General features: G+C 40.9%; 1 protein-coding gene across 10 annotated transcripts in view; it reads right to left on the bottom strand.

Moving 5' to 3' along the window:
• Positions 1-475: 475 nt before the first annotated feature.
• The window catches only part of LOC145400377 (calpain-5-like), a 147397-nt gene continuing 126809 nt past the window's right edge, over positions 476-21063 (bottom strand). For 7 of the 10 annotated variants that reach the window (XM_080272887.1, XM_080272884.1, XM_080272886.1 and 4 more), the window contains 7 exons: positions 18002-18205; positions 14836-14950; positions 12748-12944; positions 8161-8279; positions 7121-7222; positions 2197-2336; positions 476-669 (listed from right to left, as the gene is read on the bottom strand). In XM_080272887.1, the coding sequence (XP_080129013.1) occupies positions 487-669; positions 2197-2336; positions 7121-7222; positions 8161-8279; positions 12748-12944; positions 14836-14950; positions 18002-18205 (1060 nt within the window). In that variant the 3' untranslated portion in view covers positions 476-486. The remainder of the gene's footprint in view (positions 670-2196; positions 2337-7120; positions 7223-8160; positions 8280-12747; positions 12945-14835; positions 14951-18001; positions 18206-21063) is intronic. The other 3 variants (XM_080272891.1, XM_080272893.1, XM_080272892.1) reach the window with 1 other exon arrangement.

The following is a 21063-nucleotide window of genomic DNA, read 5'->3' as shown; positions in this document are numbered from 1 at the left end:
TGAAGGAGGATGGTGGTCTGCAGAACAACTTCGTACTGCAGTCAACTGGCTTCACAGTCGATGAACCTGAGGCTACAACTACTACAACTAACTTCATCAGCTGTAAGTACAGTCCATTCCAAATCAAGATAAATATTACTGGTGATGGAGTAAGCGCATATGGTTAGGTGTGGAGGTGGTGTGAGTTGATACAGGGTGTAAGTCTAATCTGGGATGAGCTATAAACTTCCAACCAGTAACATCTTCATTACATTACCATATATTTTTTTTTTTTTCTTGCTACTTCCAGATAATTATATTCAGTTTATGGGAGATCTCTTGTACAGTAGTGAAAGAACTACTGAAGGATTATCCAACCCGTCTATTTTGAAAAGTCACCCCCAAACTTAAGTGAATTATCTAGTGGTAGAGAAGAAAATATTAAATACATCACAAGATTGAATGGGTTAAGCTGATATAACACAACTAAAATATCTCTCATGATCATTAAATGCTAGTGAGGTCATCATCGCTATACACCTGCACTACGAGGTTTCCCTGTTTTTCCACTGCCTTCTCTTTCCGACGACCAAAGAGAGGCAACTCAACCTGGATATACGAAGGATTGATTGGTGCTGTCACTTCAGCCCGGCCAATGAATCCATCCATAAGCATGTTACTGTTCCATACCTGTCAAAAAATAGAGGTGAACAGAGATAACAGTAAGGTTAATATAACAGGGTCAAAGATCTATCTATCTGTCACCCAATCATTTACTGCCTCACCCAGAGCATAGAAGGTTGGTACTAAGCTATTCAGTCCAGACTTTTAGGGTGAGACTAGCAGGGGTACCTGGCATTGCCCAGGTCAAAAAGGTAAACACTCTAATCCTATTTGTTCTAGTTCAATCTTTCTTTCTACTCCAGAAAGACCATGTACCTCTAATGCTTCTGAAGAGGGATTACAAGAGATCCAGCAACTCTCTATTTCAGTTTTCACAGACCAACGCACAGTATTTGTGCACACTTGTTTACTACCGGTGACCTCAAATTACCTCCGACCGGTGACCTCAAATGACCTTGGTGGTCAACCTCGGACAGCCTATGTCCGAACTGGAGGTCATGTGAGTCTCCATGCCAAAAATGGGCTGCTGGGTCCACTCGTTCAAGTGACCTCAAAAGACCTCCAACCAGTGACTTCAAATGACCTTGGAGGTCAACCTCACATAGCCTATGTCCTAAATGGAGGTCAAATGAGTCTCCATGCCAGAAATTGTGCTGCAGGGGTACCCGGCATAGCCCGGGCCAAAAAGGTGAACACTCTACTGGTGACCTCAAATGACCCAAATCTGAATACTGACCCCCCTAAAACCAACCTTTGATCATCCTGATTCAGAATATATATGGGTCTGGGGGTCTCTGGCCTTTGGTTTGGTGGTGATTGAAGGGCAAACATACAATGCAGCTCTTTTATATATATAGACTAAACAGTTGCTTGTCCATAAGTGGCATTATGTGAGCATTAAACTCCAGCCCCCTCTCAGATTTACACCCTTATGGGCCACATCCACTTGAAGTGCTCTAACTCACTACACTACCATGCATCCATCTGGTTATATGGCTGCTACCTAATGTAGTAACTGGTTTCCTGGGTTATATAAAACAATATAACTTGTCACTCACTGTACTCACCTGAAGGCAGCACTACATCAAGTGAGTGGATGGTGAATGCCCCCATCTATTACCAAATTTATACATAACTTTACTGATTTTATGTTGTTGTTCTTTCAGAGCTAGGCTCATCTACACATATGGAGGACGGGGAGGGAACTGGGTATGAAGTTGTGATGGTGTGAATGTTGAGGGTAGGGTTGCGAGAGGCAGACTGAAAATTACCCGGGACAAGATCACAGAGTGCAATCTCTGGGATAAGAAAGTGAAAAGAAGGGCTGTTAAAGGTTAAGCAGCATGGAGAGCTGCCATTAGGTTACCAAGACTATGCAAGCATGTTGGAATCTTTATCATTGAACACAGAAATTAAAATAAACTGGGCAGTAAAACCACCTGGATATGTTTGTGTTACCACAAGAAGGCGTCCCTCTCCAGCACCATTGATCCAGTATGAGATATTCACCTCAGACAACGAAAAAGGCCATATTAAATTCCTAATCTAGACTTTATGTACGGTAAAGGCAATGGGGTCAATACCAGTACTCACCTCAATGACAATGGGCTGTTCTGGCTTGGTGCGGTAGAAGATGGCTGTCGTGTTCCATGTGGGATTTGAAGTTTTCTTGTCAACTGGCGTCCTAACAGACTCGCCCTCACACTTTATAATACAATAGGCATCAGCATCTCCTGGGGTGGGCAAGAAGGCATAAGCACCAAGTGGAAACAAAATTTGATGAATGTTACTATACTTCCAATATTTAGGGTATAGTACTCCAATTAATAAATATGAGCAATATGTCATGAAATCACTACAAAGTAATCCAAACAAATGTTATAATACTGTAATTATATTATGATCCAGCATAAGGTGACTCAATATATGGCAATGGTCTTCATGTAGAAATGCTGTTTCATCCTTAGTTAACATTATTACACTGCAATATATTCATAACATTGCTCTACAGTAATACACTATTTTCAACAGAGAAATCTTGTCAGACAGGGGTCAGCAATTGGAGGTAAATTACCCCATCGTTGGTAATTTCAAGTTTTCTGGGGATAACGAGACTCATCCAGATTAAAGCAGTTACCATTGTTAGCTAGGTAGTCTGGACATTTCTCAGTGTTTCTGGTATTTTACTGTTGCATGTCAGTGCTGCCAGTTAGCCTGCTATGGTAAGTGTAGTTATTTCATAAGTTGTACATTAATTTTTGTGCTCTTTTTCTCTATAATGTTTGATTTATGTGATTACTTGTTAAATTAGGTAATTTAAGTTTGTATGCTAAATAATGTACAGTGTTATGTAATGTAAGAAAACTCTGGCATGTTTTGGATGTCTTCGAGTTGGTAACTGTTGTAACCATGCTCTCTCTCTCTCTGGAAAACACCAGAACTGTGGAAAAATGTAAATCATTCTAGAACACTGCAAGCTTATATAAGGATGGGGAAGAGACTAGAGCAGGTTCGGTCAGTTTTCAGTTCAATTTGAGTGTAGTGCAGTGTCAGTGAAGTTTGTGTATTTTCAGTACTTGTGAAAACAGTGAAGTGTTGTTGGCAAACAGTGAAGTGTTATTGAAGTTTGTATATCATCATTACTTGTGAAAATAGTGAAGTGTTGTCAGGCATTATGTGTAATTGCAGTTAATAAATTTTGTATAGCTCCAGTGCTTGTGAGCATAGTGAAGCAAAGTTGGAAAGCATTCAGTGTAATTATCTGGAAAATAAAGACAGTGAACTTAAGAAGCCAGTGTTTAATTACAATGCCTCAACTGATCTTGTGTACTGTATGCTTCAAGGCTGCCTCTAGGAAGAGCAACTCACTGGGCAATGTCCATCCTATACTGAACTACTTCTGTTGGAGCCTGTGGCAGTGTGTGATGGGGAAGGAACAGTATGAATGCAACTTAGGTCTAGAAAATGAAACCAGCCAAGTTTAGCAGGCTGATGAGATGCCCCACTCCCGCTCCCTTCCAGACAAGCAAATGTTGACTTCTGATACCTTAATTGTTGCATCAAACCAAAAAAGTTATTGTATTTTCTATTTAACTGTCACATACTCTCAAAGTAAACGCAGAATTTTGTCACTCGCAAGATCTCCTGATAATGTAGGCCTACTCCAGATCTATCGTACTCAGAATGTGAACTGAAGTTTGACTTAAAGCATCCAGAAGAAGGCAACCCAGGCAAAAACTTAGTCACACCACCATGATATGAGTTGCATGGGTCACGGCCGCAAAAGCATTTAATCTCTCTCTCTCTCATTTTAATTATTTTTAAATGGAAAGTATCTTGGTTTGTCATGTTTTATCAATATAATCATAAAACCAGTACTTCCTGTAGGTCAGGGGTAGTAGCGATGCTCTAGCTCTTGACATGGGGTACAATATTAGTCAAATATAATTGCCAACCCCTGTTGTAAGATAACCCACATAAACAAGTGCTGTCTTTTCTAACATTACAAGTACTGAGGATTTATAAATCAAATAAAAATTTAAACATTATAACTACTATTATTGTCTACTGTACATAGCAATTATGAACATGAGAAAAGCAGTACTGTACTGTACAGTACAAGTATGATACAAATCTGAAGGTACTATACATGTAACAAATTTCATTCACTATGGCCACATGATGAATTACCATTGCAGTCTCAAGATATATAAAATTATTATTTCTACAAATGTATCTGCAATATCAAGCACTAACTAGTGAGAATAAACATGAAAATTCCTAAACTACAGTGTACCATATATACTGTATATACATCATTCATTCATTCATCACCCAATCCTACGTTGCCACATGAGAAGCGTAGGAGCCCGGGGTTAGGCAAGTTGGTCCTGATGTATAAGATGAGAGTGACCAGCCTCACTCATCCCTGAGTGGCATCACATGAGCAATAAACCCCAACCACCCCTTGGATATAAACCTTCACTGGCTCAATCCGACTGGAGTGCAATAAATACCCTCTAAACCACCAGGTGCCAAAATTTGGTTATATGGTTACCACCCAGCATAGTAAATGGTTTCCTGGTGTACAGGAAACCATTTGGCTTGTCACTCAGTGTAGTCACCCACAAGCAGAAGGAAGAGGAAAGAATGAAGGAAAGAAAGACAGAAGAAGGAGTGTTAAGTCACCCGTAAGCAGAAGGACGAGGAAAGAATGAAGGAAAGAAAGACAGAAGCGGATGGAAGGAAAGAAGGATGGAGGAGAGGAAAGGACAGACACCCAAGAGCAGCACTACACTGAGTGAGTGGATGGTAAGCGCCCCCACCTACCTTTTGATACTATCCAAAAAAACTATGAACATGCACAAAAGGAAAAAAATCAATAACAGAACTTGCAATCTGCTCCTGAATATAAAAATCAGTCAGACTTACTTACGTGGCTGAGTCCTTACAGAAATGTGGAAAGCATGCATGAGTGTGACAATGATATGTAAAATAAATACACAGTACTGGTACATTACATAGTATTCATGAACTATGACACTCAACTGCTAGCTCATGCATAATGAATATAATGGGATTATATGCAGCCTAGTACCTACAGCAGAAGACATTCTACATTTAAAAAATGTACTTTAAACAATGTGGAGAAGTTGGTGATACAAAGAAGGTAATTGGGAAGAAATGAAAATAAAATGTGTGAAGTGATCATCATGTGGAGGAGAATTGAGTCAAAAGGAAAATGGAGAGACAGATGGTACAGCAGTGTGATAAACAAAGCAATGGACACCAAGAAGAAAGCATGTGTTCAGGTTTTGTTTCAACTAGAAGTTAGCTGTGCTTATTACTTTAATCATTCTACTGCCTGACAAATTGGTTAATGTCAGGAAATGCTTGGCCCAACACATATGACATGTTCAGTGGGGATGAAAAAGGTACTGGCTGCCACAATGTATCTGTTCAAATGGGCTACTGCTATATCTGTGAAGGGATAAGTGAATACTGAGTAGCTCTCAGGCCAGTTCAGTGTCTTTCTCCTCCCTGTAATAAATGAAGTTCTACTTGAGTGAGTTTGTTTTGAGGGTGAGACAGGGTACAGCTTGATTATTAAAATTTTTGTAAAACACACTTTACCAAACTTTCACACAGCCCATCAACATGTCGTAAAACAAGCCTGTTCACACCATTTCAGTACTGTAATCCTGAATGAGACAGACCCTGTATATATTCAATATGGATGGTGGGTATTAATGCTGATGGGGTGACATGTGAGTGTGTGCAATATTGGAGAATGCTGAGCCTATGCCCAGACTCAAATACCACACAAACAAAAATGCATCAGTAGCTGCTACTATAACTGGAGTTGTGTGTTATATAAGACTGACTGGTACTTCTGCACCCTACTCTCCCTGTTGGCAGTAGATGGTAGCAACCATCATCCACTGACAATGTAGTTTATCACTCTTTTTCTGTATCTGCTCTCCTATCTTTTATTTCTCCCATCCTTCCTGTCACTTTTTATTAATCTTCTTCCCATTTCAAGTGGTTCAACACTAAGTGACATGCCTAATGGTTTCCTGTAACCCAGGAAAACATATACAGCAATGGACGCTAACCACATCAACAAATAATGGTGTTACGTGGAGCCTACTCCAGTGCCCGTTAACTGGGTGGAGAGATGCAAATATAGCATCCATCCAGAAACCAAACCACAGTCTTCCCTGCACCTGTCTGTGGTGAGCCATTGCCTACTGTAAGGGAACATTGATTCACTGCATGGGACAGCCCTACAGGGATGGTTGCTTGCCAGTCGTTGATGGGTCTACTCAGCCAGACAGATTAAGATTACTCAACAACTACAACTCCCCCTGCTAATAAAGTGGCAAACTGAGTTAAGCTGTACAACATGTGTATGAGCTTGAAAGAGGGATGGGATCATATCAAATTGGAATGGGGTGGTGAAAAATCACTACATAAACCTGAGTATTTAACTTACATACACCTTACAGGTGCCCAAAAGACTGGAAAGTAACTATCCACTACAGTCCAAAGTTGGAGAGAATAAAATGTAAAAGATTATGATGGAAGCAAACTTACATGGAAGAAATTATTCTTGCAGCCAGAAAAAAAATGGATTAATGATGGTGAACCATTCATGATGAACTTTGATGCCATACAATCCAGCAGGAAATACTACACATTAAAAAGCATCTCTGGTAAAAGCTGCACAGCACCACATTTCACTACAACTACATTAAGGACAGCCATGTATACTAACTATGCCATTAATGTGTGCTAATATGGGCATATAAAAATATAAAACAAGGAAAATATAACAAGCAACTACAGTATTTGGCTAACAAGTGGCTTTACTTTATGCATTAAGTACTGCTTATTACAGCACATTAAAATACCATAATTTCAATGAACATTAAATGAATGCATGTGTATTGGTAATGTCTAACTGATTAAATGATGAAGTGCATAATTACTGTTAATTTTAACTAGCAAATCAAACCTGGATTATTATTGTAAATATCTGGTACAACTATCCGCCTTGGTAGTTTTCGCCCTTTACGCACAGTGCTGTTATAGAGCATGTCAGCCTGATTGACCCATTCTAGTCAGCATGCAGGGTGAGAAAAGACAGCTTGTATCATTCAGGAGACAAGTCTAATCGAAAATATGACAAGCTTATAGCTAATACCTAAAGAAAAAAAACTGTCACAAGCTTCTGTCATTATTATTTATAGAACAGAATTTAATACAAGCTTACATAAAGTACAGTATATCAACAGGCCAAATGTGTAACTAAAACAATTACCATGTCATCACAGGACCATGCCACTGCAATACTTAACAAAAAATGTGCTATCAAGCATGGACAATGAGTTGTCATTTAAGCCCATTAATCCTATCCAAACTTAAATTTTAAAGCAATTTTTTTTTTACCTCTATCAGCTTAAAATCGAGATATCACATGGAATACAATATACTTTAGATACCAGTACTAAATTATATCATACAAATTATATGTTGTTGCTAATGAAAGTTTTTATATGTTACTGAGTTCTCTATTCTACTAAATCTGCACTGACAGTACTATGCTCTTATACGAGATAACTGTGGTAAATGTGTCCTTAAAAGTATACAAGAAAAGTGTACACACATCTGGAAATAGACAATGAAGAGTATGACTAAAGCAAATTAAACTACCACATAATGCAATATCTTCTCTGTACTCATAATGGCAAAAACTGTTACTTGTACATAAATTACTATACCAGTACATGTTCCACTGATTATTTCACCAGTTCAGCACCATTATGAATACTTTAATCCCATTACGGAACCTGAAAGCTTAACACTGCAGTATATTTTAGGTTGATCATTTTTACATTGCACTGTATTCAACTTAAACTATTAAATGATTAGAATGAAAGAAGCAAACAATTTGATTTTTAACGCATGATACCTTATTCAGATAACATATCCCAACACAAAAATAGAAAATACTTTATGAGTTGTATTATATAATGTTAAAGTTCATTATCTTACCTCCAAATGCAGTCTGTTTTTCTAGGTTAGATGCACACTTGACAGTAATTGTAGTAACCATGACTGGTTTCTTGACGCACGAGTACCATGCCACCTTTGGTTGATCTTTTTTCAAAGCTCTGTGGGGATAACATTGCTTCAGTGTATAGCTGAGGACAACATTATTTTCCATCCATCCATCCATCATCCAATCCTACGTTGTCCCATGAGGTGCGTAGAAGCCCAGGGCTAGGCAGGTTGGTCCTGACATGTAAGATGAGCGTGACCAGCCTCACTCATCCCTGAGTGGCATTACATGAGCAATAAACCCCAACCACCCCTTGGATAGAAACCTCTACAGGTTCCATCCGTTTGGAGCACCTTAATTACAGTACTGGTACCCACTAAACCACCAGGTGCCATAGTTTGGTTATATGACTACCATCCAGCGTAGTAAATGTTTTCCTGGTGACAGGAAACCATTTGGCTTGTCACTCAGTGCAGAGTCACCCATAGACAGAAGGAAGAGGAACAAATGAAGGAAAGACAGAAGAGGAAGGAAGGGAAGAAAGGAAAAGTCAGTCCCCGAGAGCAGCACTACATCGAGTGAGTGGATGGTGAGCACCCCCACCTATAAATTTTAATAACGTAAATTAATATGAAGGCCACAACTGTACTTCTATAGCGGAAAATAATGAGAAGGAAAGAAGCCAGAACATATTTCCTATAGTACAGTTGGCCTAAATTTAGTACAGTTGTGACACTACCTTTGCCAAATCACTGAGCTAGCTAAGCTTGATTTGGTCAGGGTAAATGGAAGCCACAGTAATTCTTCACTCAGAACTAAATACATGTTATTAGAAACTATGCTGTCAAGTAAAAATTGATTTAAATGAGTTATGTTCAAATATGAGAGACTGTCTTCTCATATATTATAAATTTATTATCAAGCCAAAAACACTGATCAACGAAAGTATTTTGATGTGATTATTTCAAAATGTCATGAATTCAACCTGTTTAATAGATGTGTGGCCATCACCGACAGTGGCAAGGTGGGTCCGAGCCCCACACAATCAAGGAGGAGGAGGAGGAGGAGGAAGAGGAGGAGGAAGAGGAGGAGGAGGTCTATACTGATTGTATGAGTTTGAAGGCAATTCAAACCTATAAGAACTAGTTTACTGGGACAAATGCTTGAATGAGTTGTTTCATACCTGAACCTACACTTTACATACTAATTGCTTAGTTTTTTTTTTTTACTGTGTCATGTACAAAGTGTTCTCAAATTCTTTAATACTTTTAATGTGAAAAACATGTTAAGTGAATTATTGCTGACTGAGAAGCTTCAGTATAATAAAGGGTGATAGTGTATAATGATGAACATTTGCTATTTAAGTGCAGACTCCACTGGCCGGGAGAAGGTAGGCAATGATCAACTGGTTACAGAAGTATATTACTGATTATGAAACCAGGCAGCAGCTGCATATTTCTTAAGAATCTAAATTTCAATGATTAATAAATGAAATATAAATTTTATTCACTCCTTTGGTACTATGACAATTTTTTTATTATACTCTTGCTACAATCATGTAAAACTACTTGGGCAAAAGAAAGACCTTTCACAGTAATGATCTCTTATCTGTCACACACAATCCTACCCATTCATATGCAGATGACTCAACACTTCATAGTTCATTCACACTCAGACATCCATTTACAAAGTCCGATAACTCTAACTCTCAACTCAGTACAGCCATCTCTTTAAATCAAGACTTATCCACGATCAGTGAATGGGGACAAAATAACCTTGTCTCATTTAATGCTAGTAAAACTAAATACAGTAAATACAATTTACTAATAGACAGGTATTGCCAGAATCGTATATTACTTTCAATGCTACAAATATTCCCATTTCCAAAAGTATTGAAATCCTCGGCGTCTTGTTTAACAATGCCCTCAGCTGGACCTCTCATGTTAGATCACTTGCTAAAACCGCCTCATAGAAACTTGGATTATTGTACAGAGTCCGTAACGTCTTCACTGACACGCAGTTAGTTATAATTTATAAGAGTCATGTGCGCTCTCAGCTTGAATACTGCTCACCCTTGTGGAGTGAATGTGGAGAGGTTGCATTAAAACAAGTAGACAAAATTCAGAACAAAGCTGTTAGAATTATTAATAACCCTGCTATTACTAATAAACTACCTCCCCTACAAGTAAGAAGGAATGTTGCCTCCCTTGCATTAGTTTACAGATATTTATATAGCAAATGCTCAGACGAAGTTGCGTCCATGGTGCCACCTCTCCGTGCCTTCCCTCGTGCTACACGGGCAGCTGGCAGCGCTCATGACTGGAATGTCACTCAGCCATATTGCAGAACTTCTGCCTATCAGAATTCTTTCATTCCCCGAACTGCATCTCTCTGGAACTCGCTTCCCCAGAGTTGCTTCCCTCCAAACTTCAGCCTACTACTGTTCAAGTCTAACTGTTTGATATTTTATGAACTGAGGACACCAGTAATCTGGTGCATGGAATTTTTTTTTTTTTTATTCATTTTTTTTCCCTTCCTCTGTTCTGTTATTAAAAAAAAAAAAAAAAAATAGGTTTAAATAATTTCCATTAAACTTTTCAGTACAGCAGTGCCTTTATCTATCTCTGTTACCATAACATGATATTATTCATCGCAGTTAGAGTCCCTCAGTCTACTGTACATTGTTATTCCATAAGTTACCAACATGGCATTAAAATATCCTTGCTAATACACAACAGACCTAGCCCAGTGCTACCCAAAGCTAGCATACGATATCATATTATGGATGGCTTAACACTGAACAGCATTTCTGTCCAAGCACTGTAATGATGTACTAGTGTGTGGGGGGGGAAAATATCACCTACTACAGTACAGGTGTTCCACTACAACTAATTCAACCTTATGGCATGATTGTCACTTTCCTCTTTGATGCATGATGCAGTATCACAACTATATATGGGAACAACTAAATACCACACCTCTCTTAGTTTAGGAATACTGTATAATATTAACAAATAAAAGGAAAAGAGATGTGAAACATTAGGTGAACATCTGTCCCTGTCTATTTCATCTATTGACGTGTGGGAAAACTTCAAGGTCTCTTTCACCACTTGGTAATCAGACATGGAAAAAGTTCTATAATAAGTGACCAATAACCAGACTGTGCAGTTGTTGATGATGCTTAACCCTAGTCTGTCCAGCCAAGCACAATGCTTCTGTGAGGCCATCCCACAGGCGGAATATAGTACATACACAGTGTAGGGAACCAGTGCCCCCTTGTGATGAACAGTGCCTTACCAAGGTATGGACAGGGTCCTTCCCAGTGGCATGGTGCAAGGAGATATTAGAAGGCTCAGCTCCTGGGTGAATGTTGCAGCTGATTTGCTTCACTCAGGGTACACAGTGCCACTACATGTTAGCTCCTTGTCAATGTCAGAATGTACGGTATACACAAAGTATAAAATTTCAATGGGATATGTGGATATGGGTAATCTAATACAGTACTGTAATGGTGTTTATAACACGGTATTTAGACTGAAATCTGAATTATGCTAGCATTTGTGGACACCTGAAGAATACCAGGTGAGAATATTACAGCAGTTATAAAGCTGAAATGGAATTTTTTCCCTAGAATGAACAAGAGAATATGAAATTGTTTTAATCCCTCGCGTGATATGACAGTGCACTTTCTACCAGAATTCAGATGAATGGGGGAAATTATCATAACACTGATGAAACATATCAGTGATTAGTGGTGCCAATCTTCAGCTGACTCATCCAAAAAAAAATGATCATTAAACGAGGTTATTTCTATATTTTGAACACTTAATGGTGGTAGGTGGGGGCGCTCACCATCCACTCACTCAATGTAGTGCTGCTTTGGGTATTTGTCCTTTCCTCTCGTCCTTCCTTCCTTTTCTTTCCCTCATTCTTTCCGCTTCCTTCTGCCTACGGAAGACTTTACACTCCTTCTTCTGTCTTTCTTTCCATCATTCTTTCCCGCTCCTTCTGCCTATGGGTGACTCTACATTGAGTGACAAAGCTAAATGGTTTCCTGTACACCAGAAAAACATTTACTATGCTGGGTGGCAACCATATAACCAAATTATGGTACCTGGTGGTTTAGTGGGTAATTAAGGTGCTCCAACGAGACTGAACCTGTGTAGGTTTATATCCAAGAGATGGTTGGGGTTTATTGCTCATGTAATGCCACTCAGGGATGAGTGAGGCTTGTCACTCTCGTCTTATGTCAGGACCAACTTGCCTAACCTCAGGCTTCTCACTCCTCATGGGGCAACATAGGATTGGATGATGGATGGATGGATGAACATTTAATAATATCCTTATAAGTGTGTTCATTTGCATGGTTAATAATTAAGTTATATGGTATTGTTCTGTACTCTTCAGTTACTTAAATGCATGTGCACACTTGAACTTCTGCAATGACAGGCTTTTGGCAGTTACTTAGAGTAATCTGTTTTATGACATTAGAAAGCAAGTACTGTACAGTATTGTACACAATCAAAATTATATCAATTTTGTAAGTCAAACTAACTAGGTTGAATAAGAGATTGACCTACTTAGCATCAGGATCCTTGGAGGTGAACATTCTAAGAAGGAACTCTCCAGTTTCATCAGGCTTAAAAGTGGTGGGTATGATGACATATCGACCCTGCTTGAGCTGCTCACGGAGGAAGATGGACCTGGTGCGAATGTAGTCAGATGTGGCAACGCTTTCATGGACACGGTGAACACGGTACCGCCGGTTCTCCTCAACCTATGCAGAGTGTTGTTTTTAGTTACCCCCCCAATTCTCTTCTCTAAGATGAGTTACAGTATGAACAATCAACCAAAATATACAAAGTCTGTTTTACTTAACAGCTGGATTCCTGTTTAACCATGCATGGCACAGGCACCTGTGGTTTCCAGTCATACAAAAGGCTTACTAATAACTGCTATGTTCCTGAAGTGCTTTCAAAACTTACATTTATGCACATCTGCATGTGCAAATTATTCCCCTAAGAGGTAGCTTCAGTGCAACAAATGAGAAGTGTATGTTACTCTATATATAGTACACTCAACCCCCTGCTACTGCACCTAATTGGTCACAGCAAATGCGCGTGATAGCTGAATACGCGATAGCTGAACTGAATAATCAATGGGAAAATTTCTAATTGGTTTTTCGGTGGCCCATTTTTCTAACTTTTAACCACTTTATGCCTGAGATTTCCTGCCAATCTCTCCTCCAACATGAAATAAAGCATTATTATATTAATAATAACAGTATAATGAAAAAATAAACAACATAAAAGGCCATCAAACTTTTATAAGGATTAAGGCTTGGGTGGTTTGATGGGTTCCGAGGCTTGGGAGTGGCTTAATTGCTGCCAAATGTCTTTAGCTGTCTCCATGATTTCTTAGTGTCCACAGTTAAAAGGGGTATCACACGGTACCTCGTATCAGGAACGGCCACGGAAGATTTAAGTGGAACAAAACTTGTACGCTATCACACACGTTCCTCATACTGTTGCCAGAGCCCCGTCTCAGTTGTAAACATGTGATTACTTTATCGACATCACAGTTTTCTCGGCATAGGAAATATTAACTCTTTATAAGGGTTTCAAAATGATTGATATTTATTCTAAAATACAGTATTAATAAGTACAGTAATCACTCCAATATCCGACGTAATAGAGCCATAGGTAGGTCCGGATATTGGTTCTGTCCGGATACTGGGCCCCAGCTTATGGACTTGTACTTATGGACCCTAACTCAGAGAAACACCTATACAACTCCCTCTGCACATGCATAGCACCTATTTAAGACCCAAATCACACCAATAAGGCACATAAATGACTGAAATAAATGCAAAAGAAACAAAAAATGAGGGTTTAGAAGTAGGTTCATACAATAATAAACATTCTGGTGACTGGCTCCTGGACTGGTACTTATGGACCCTAACCTAGCCTAACTCAGAAAAACACCTTCCTACTGCACATGCATAGCTCCTAACACCCTATTCACACCAATAAAGGACATTAAAGAGTGAAATGAGGTAAGTATAGCATGAAAAAAAAGTACAGTATGAAACATTCTTATGTCCGGATAGTGGGGATGTTCGGATATTGGGCGTCCGGATATTAGAGTGATTACTGTATTCAGTGTTAGACTAAATTTCAGTGCTGTGGTACGATATATTCTTTCAAGTTGAATGGGTTTTGTTCACACTGTTTTGCCCGTTGTATCTTCGGAAGGAATCCGTTTAGATGCATTCCAAATGCCCGTGGTATCATCGGCAATTTTACCATGTTACCGTTCCGATTAACCATCGTATCCTTGGCAAACCTCATATGAAGTGCGCTGTGAATAAGTTTCGCTTAGCCTGTCTTCAAACTCGACCTATGATAGCGGTCTTGGGGTGTGTGATAGCACGTATGGTTGTGCATTTGATGTGTGCGCGATAGCATATAAACGCGACAGCTGAACGCGCGATAGCAGGGGGTTGAGTGTACTGTACATCTATATATTGTATTTCATTTGTCTGCATAAATGACTTAACAGAGTCCAGTGACCTTATAAAAAAATATTATTTCACTAACAGGAAACTCATCTCTACATCTCACTAAAATAACAAAAAAGTATTTCTACTACGAGTATTAAAACCATACCTTCATTATATGGAAACCAATGACAAGGTTCTGTATTCCTTCTTGCTTGCGGTCACGTGCATCCCTCTGCATCAACTGGAATATAACATCATCATTCTCCTCCTTGATGTCAAACCTGAAAGATGTAGAATTTGCATTGAATTTGGTCTATACATCTCCTCCCTTAGTAGATAATACAGTACAATGAACGTCTTAGTGATTAAAGCTACCAGAAAAATCTGGAAAATTTTTTATCATAACTGTCAAGGAGAGAATGGGCAAAAACAAGTTAGTGAAAAGGGTATATGTGAGTAAATCTGAAGGTGGGAGGAGATGTGGTAGGCTATGAAGAAGGTATAAAGATATGGTGAATGAGTGTGCGAGAAAGAAAGGCATGAAGCATGATAATGCCAGGGAACTGACAAGGGATTGAGCTGGCTGGATTAATTCTGTGGTGCATGACAAAAAGGAGTATGTAGTAGGTGATTGTGCTCACTATACACTCACTCAATGCAGTACAATCTTAAGACAACTCTGCACTGAGTGACACGTCTAAAGAGTTTGTGGAATTCAGAAAATAATTTTATTGTAGTCATGGTGCTTGAAGCTCTCTCACGTGACTTCAGAAATGGACTCCCATGGCAGATGTTGTATGCTGATGACTTGGTGCTGCTTGCAAAGAACGAAAGGGATGCGGAGGAAAGACTTAGGAAGTGGAGAAACAGAATGGTACACAAGGGTTTGAGAGTAAATGTCAATAAAACAAAAGTGATGACATCTAGGGCTGATGGTAGTACTGTCAAAGGAGAGGACTGGTGCTCATGTGCAGTTTGTCACATGGGTGTAGGAAGTAACTCCATCTTGTGTAGTATTTGTGAAAAATGAATGCATAAGAGATGCAGTGGTAAAGGTGGACTGCAAGATAATGCTGATTTCATGTGTGCAGTGTGCTGGGGTGAGCATATTGATATTGTCAGGCATGAAAGGGGTCATCTTGCTGGTGTGTCTCTTGAGTGTGTGGAAGAGTTTTGTTATTTGATGGGCACGTCATGTGCTGTAGATGGGGCTGGAGCTAGCCCTGTGGCTGGGGTAAGGAGTGGTTGGAGGTAAGTCTAGGGAGCTGTTGCCTATCCTGACCCTGAAAGGGCTCTCCCTCCATGCTACGGGATCTTTGTATGCAGTATGTGTTGGGATTGTAATGCTGTATGGTAGTAAGGCCTAAGCAGTAAACAATATTCGTACACTCAAACGTACAGAAATGACAATGATCAAATAAATGCGCAGTCTGGGGGGGCTAGGTTTACGATTGAAGAGTCGAGAGGAATGATGGGATCGGAGTGTATCAGTGCTGTGATGAAGAGGGGTAAACTGAGATGGTCTGGCATGTGGAGAGGATGGAGGATGACAATTGGGTGCAAAAAGTGAGAAGTGTGAATGCTGGGGGTAGGGCTGCGAGAGGCAGACTGACAAAGACCTGGGATGAGGTCACAGAGAGTATGACCTCATTGATAAGGGACTTTTTGGTGAGGCTGCCAGACATCGAGCAGTGTGGAAAGCCACCATTAGGCCACCAAGGCTGATGTATGCAGGCATGTTGGAGCCTTTATTAACAATACAAATGCTGTCTGATGCCCAATGACCTTTAAGGTACTCCAACTGTGCATTCAAGGGATGGCTGGGGTTTATTGTTCACATAATGCTACTCTGGGATGAGTGATGCTAGTCACCCTCTTGCCCTGTGTGAATTTCTCTATTTCCAACTATCAAAATAAAGCTTAGGGAAAATAGATTTGGTGACATTTCAGCCTTCCATAACAATGTGATGGTACAACTTTACATAACAGTTAAAGACTTCCAACTTGGTTTCCAAAAGTGGCAGAAAGGTTGGAGCAAATGCACAAAAGCTGAGGGAAACTACTTTGCAGGGGACAACATAATTATAATACTAATGTTTTTTTTGTTTTTTTTATGTGTCTGATTCCAGGCAAACACTTCACAGCCTACTTCCTAGGCTCAGTAGTCCTCCTACATACACCTCTACATGTCACCACTGCGGCGCTAACACCCACCATCCATGTTGAATACATGCTAGGGCTGTCTCATACAGGACTGGTGTATTGGTATTAGCGGGGGTATTTTTACGACACGCCGGCGGGTCTTCTGGTCGATAAGCAAAGTCCGCTTTTACTAAATTCAAATCCTTAAACTGTTCCCTGCCCCAGCAGGGATTTGAACCTGGGTCCGGTAGGACTGCAGGCCACCTCTCTACCAACTGAGCTACATTATTCTTTGAAATAACTGTGATGTCTTTGAACTTTTTATCAGACATTGTATATGAGTGGGTCTGAATGTGGAAGAAGGCACAGTAGGCCAAGATGGATAAGGTACAAAAGTGTGTATGAATGGGAGGTATAGACATTACTGAGAATAAGGAGCTGATAGTGGATCAAGTTGACTGGATGAATTCAGATATGTATGGAGGAGCACATGACAAGGGTTTGACTTGCCATGGATGACCAACCTTCTACCCGACATCTCTGACAGGTAATATGTAGCATATCTGTAAAGAAAAATAACAAAAGGAAAATGTGTTGGTGGTTAGACCTGTGGGGCAGAGTCAAGACTCTGGGAGATTGAATGGTGAATGAAAGACTTGTCCATTTCACTGGGCATGCTGTTGATTAATTCCTCCATTTGTTTTCTGGACCCTACCTCACCACCCTCAAGGGGATGTCAGGAGTGGATCTAGGAGTATTTGTGAGGTGTTGCCCATATTATTTTTGAAAGTACTGAGGGCTCAACGTCCCCTTGCTCTAAGATAACTAAACATTGGCAATATTTGTCAGCAAGGATCGTTTCTGTGGGAGAAATATACACACGCAGCAATAAAACTATCATTCTACAGTATATATGCTCAGTACTGGATACTACCTTAGTGTGACTGACCAGGGGTGTTGCCCGGGCAGCATAGGCAAACACTCTTGAATCCTCCCATGGATGTAAGAAAACAGGATGAGTGTGATAAGGATGATGATACAGTTTTGCTTCCTTATGCTCTAATGACTGATAATTACTGTATCAAAGCCCTAAGTCTGTACTGGTTGTAATAAGTTGTGTAGGTTCATTTAAGGTTAAGTTAAATAAAGTCTGACTATGACTTCATACATTTGTATATGTAAATACTGACCTGTACTGTGGGTTACGAAGAAATGTTTCCTTGTGGTTAGGGCAGCCACCAGCACGATCGGTATTATGACCACGCACACCAATTGTCCAGGCATCAAAGAATGATGTCTCCTGCCAGGTCTTACTAAAGCTGAGAACCTTTGTGTTGATGAGGAAGCAGATGGAAAGGTCTGTGAAGTGTGCTAGGAAGTCCTCAAATGTCATCCTGAAATAATATACAATAATTTTATATTATAAGTTGCCTTTTCTTACACTGCTTTTTGCTATGACAGCCACAGTGAAATATTGTATTACATGATCTTCTATTAAAACTTCATTCAAGCTAATAGTTAACCTGATTTTCAAGCTTCCCCCAACATACAATGGATCTCCCAATTATGCAGATAACATGTTAATCTGCCAGCCACGTAACCCTCAGTCAGGACAATCGACTTTAGTGTATCGGAGGCAGGATGAAAACGCAGCCTTCATACCACAACAAGCGCATAGTGGTCCCATCCCCACCAGTACAGGTACTTCTCCACAGTTCACTAGTCCCCCGGCGACAGTGAACTCTCCGTCACTGGTGGTCCATACTCCAACTCCTCAGATGGTGAGCACGACCCCTCAGGCATCTAGTTCCCAGGGCACCACATTTGCTGCATCGTTCGTTCCGCAGTCTCATCAATGACTGGCTGCTACCTCCTCAGACCATTCCACCAGCAACACTACCTTTCTTGTTCAGTCAGGGTTTGTGGGAGGTGTTTCAGTAAATGTTCTGAGTGACAATGGTTCCTCAGGTTGCTCCGTCGAGCAGAGTTTAGTTCGGCCCGACAAGTACACAAGTAAGCAGATCAAAGTTAGACTTACTGATGGATCAGTGAGATTGTTCCCTGAGGCACGTATCCAGGTGGCATCTACTTTCTACACTGGCTTGACAGCTGCTGTTGTCATGCCAGAACCTTTGTTCAACCTCATTATTGGTAACATACCAGGCGTCAAAAATAGTTGCGCTGTAGATGTTGCTACTCAGACTTCGGCTGCTGCAGTAACAAGAGCCATGGCTAAGGCTCCGAACCGTGTCACCCCACTGACCGTCGCAACGCCGCAAGATCTGATTTGTAGTCAAGATGTTGTCCAAGAACAACAGACTGACTCGACACTTGCCTCAGTGCTTAAGACGTTGGAGGGTAATGTGATTAATTATTCACGGGGAGGTCAAGCCAGGTTCCTTCGTAAGCAAGGACAGCTGTACCGTGAGTCACAAACCCCCCAGGGCTAGGTTCGACTGCAGTTTGTCGTTCCTGCAAAGTATCGCTGAGCAGTGTTTGAATTAGGTCATTATTCAGTGATGGGAGGTCACATGGGCCAAAAGAAAACCTCTGACTTTATCCATTCTGACTTTCTGGCCAGGAATGGGACAGGAAATAACTAGGCTTGTGCATTCCTGTGATGTGTGTCAGCATACCACCGACCGGGGACGCGTCCGTCCTGTGCCATATGAACCAATGCCTATAATCTCTGAACCATTCGAGAAAGTAACAGTTGACATTGTTGGGCCAATTTCTCCTAGGGCTAGTGATGGATCAAAGAATATCCTCACTATCGTTGATTTCAGCACACGGTGGCCTGAAGCCGTGGCCCTTAACCCCTAAAGTACTAATCTCATTGATCAGGCTTTTTGCGCAATTTCTTAAAAGGACGAGCAACATCGATCAGGCAACATCCACAAAAAACTGGCAGCAGTTGGCTCCACCCCAACTGTGGCGCAGATGGCTTCTAACCAATCAGAACTAAGTGTTGGACACACTGGAGGGGGGACCCAGGCCTGTACCCAGGCGGTAGGGGGTGTATCCCCCACCTCCCTCTTGCCACGTCCCTCTACCCCACTACCTTGTTGCTACCCTACCTCCCACTGCTCTTACCACCACCACCACCACTCCCACACCCTCCTCATGCATCCCCCCCCTCTCATTTGGATCCCCCCATGACTGGGGGAGGGTATTTCCCCCCTACTCTCCCTCCATGTCCCTGTACTCCACTGGGGCCCTGCCTTTGTATCTGGTGGTGGTCTCCTCCCATCCCTCCATCCCCATACTCCCCCTCCTAGCCTTACCACCTCCCACCACCACCCCAAACCCCCCACCCCAACCCCTATCCTCACCCCCACCCCCTAGCACACAGTATCTTTACCTCCCCAATCCTGAATATTGTGTATTTTTTAAGCTTGATGGAGCGTGTTTTTGAATCATTACCTGTAATTTATTCGTATCTTTGCATACAGATATGCACACCACAATTATTTTAGCTGTCTTATTCGAAACCCACTCGAAAAAGAAATTTTATTTTATGTCGACGCATGCAAACACGTTGGAGCCTTCAAAAACGAAAAGAAACGAAACGAAAACTAGCTAGATTGGACAGCTCGGAGGAGAGGGGAGGAAGGAGAGGAAAGGGGGAGGGGAGATTAGGTGAGGGAAGGGAAGGGGAGGGAGGGGACTGGAGGTATGGGGAGGGGAGGATAATTATTTTTATTTATCATATTATTATTGGGGGGTTCATGACCATTTTCCCCAGCTAGATTTGACAGCTCAGTGGGGAGGGAAGGGGGAGGGGAAGTTAGGTGAGGGGAGGGGAGGAAAGAGGAGGGGAGGGAAGGGAAGGGGAGGGAGGGGATTGGAGGTATGGGGTGGGGAGAGGAGGGGAGGATAATTTTTACTATTTATCATATTTATTGGGGGGTTTGTCACCATTTTATTTTTTTCTAAGCACATTACAGTGGTTTATAATACCAATACATACCAAAAAAAATTGATTTTGGTGATTTTTGTATGTATTTTTGTGAAGAAAACGGGTGCGAGCGGCATATTTTCTTTCTAGCCGGGGCCGTGACAGGTAACTATTATAAACTTTGACGGGCCACAGCTCGGTAACTATTGGGTCTAGGAGGGTGGGGTTTCCATTTTCAGGTGCGTAAATTCAAGCTCAATAAATCGGGCATAAAACCTTTAACCTCTGAGAAAGTAAAAAAAATAGGCTTGTTTTTGCGTCCTGGGGGGCAGTCAAGGCTGGAGAACTGCGTAC

This window comes from Coenobita brevimanus, chromosome 52 (genome assembly GCF_032717465.1).
Source record: "Coenobita brevimanus isolate Jiangsu-jjx chromosome 52, ASM3271746v2, whole genome shotgun sequence".
NCBI classification, from domain to species: Eukaryota; Metazoa; Arthropoda; class Malacostraca; order Decapoda; family Coenobitidae; genus Coenobita; species Coenobita brevimanus.
This window is presented reverse-complemented; position numbering and strand designations above follow the sequence as displayed.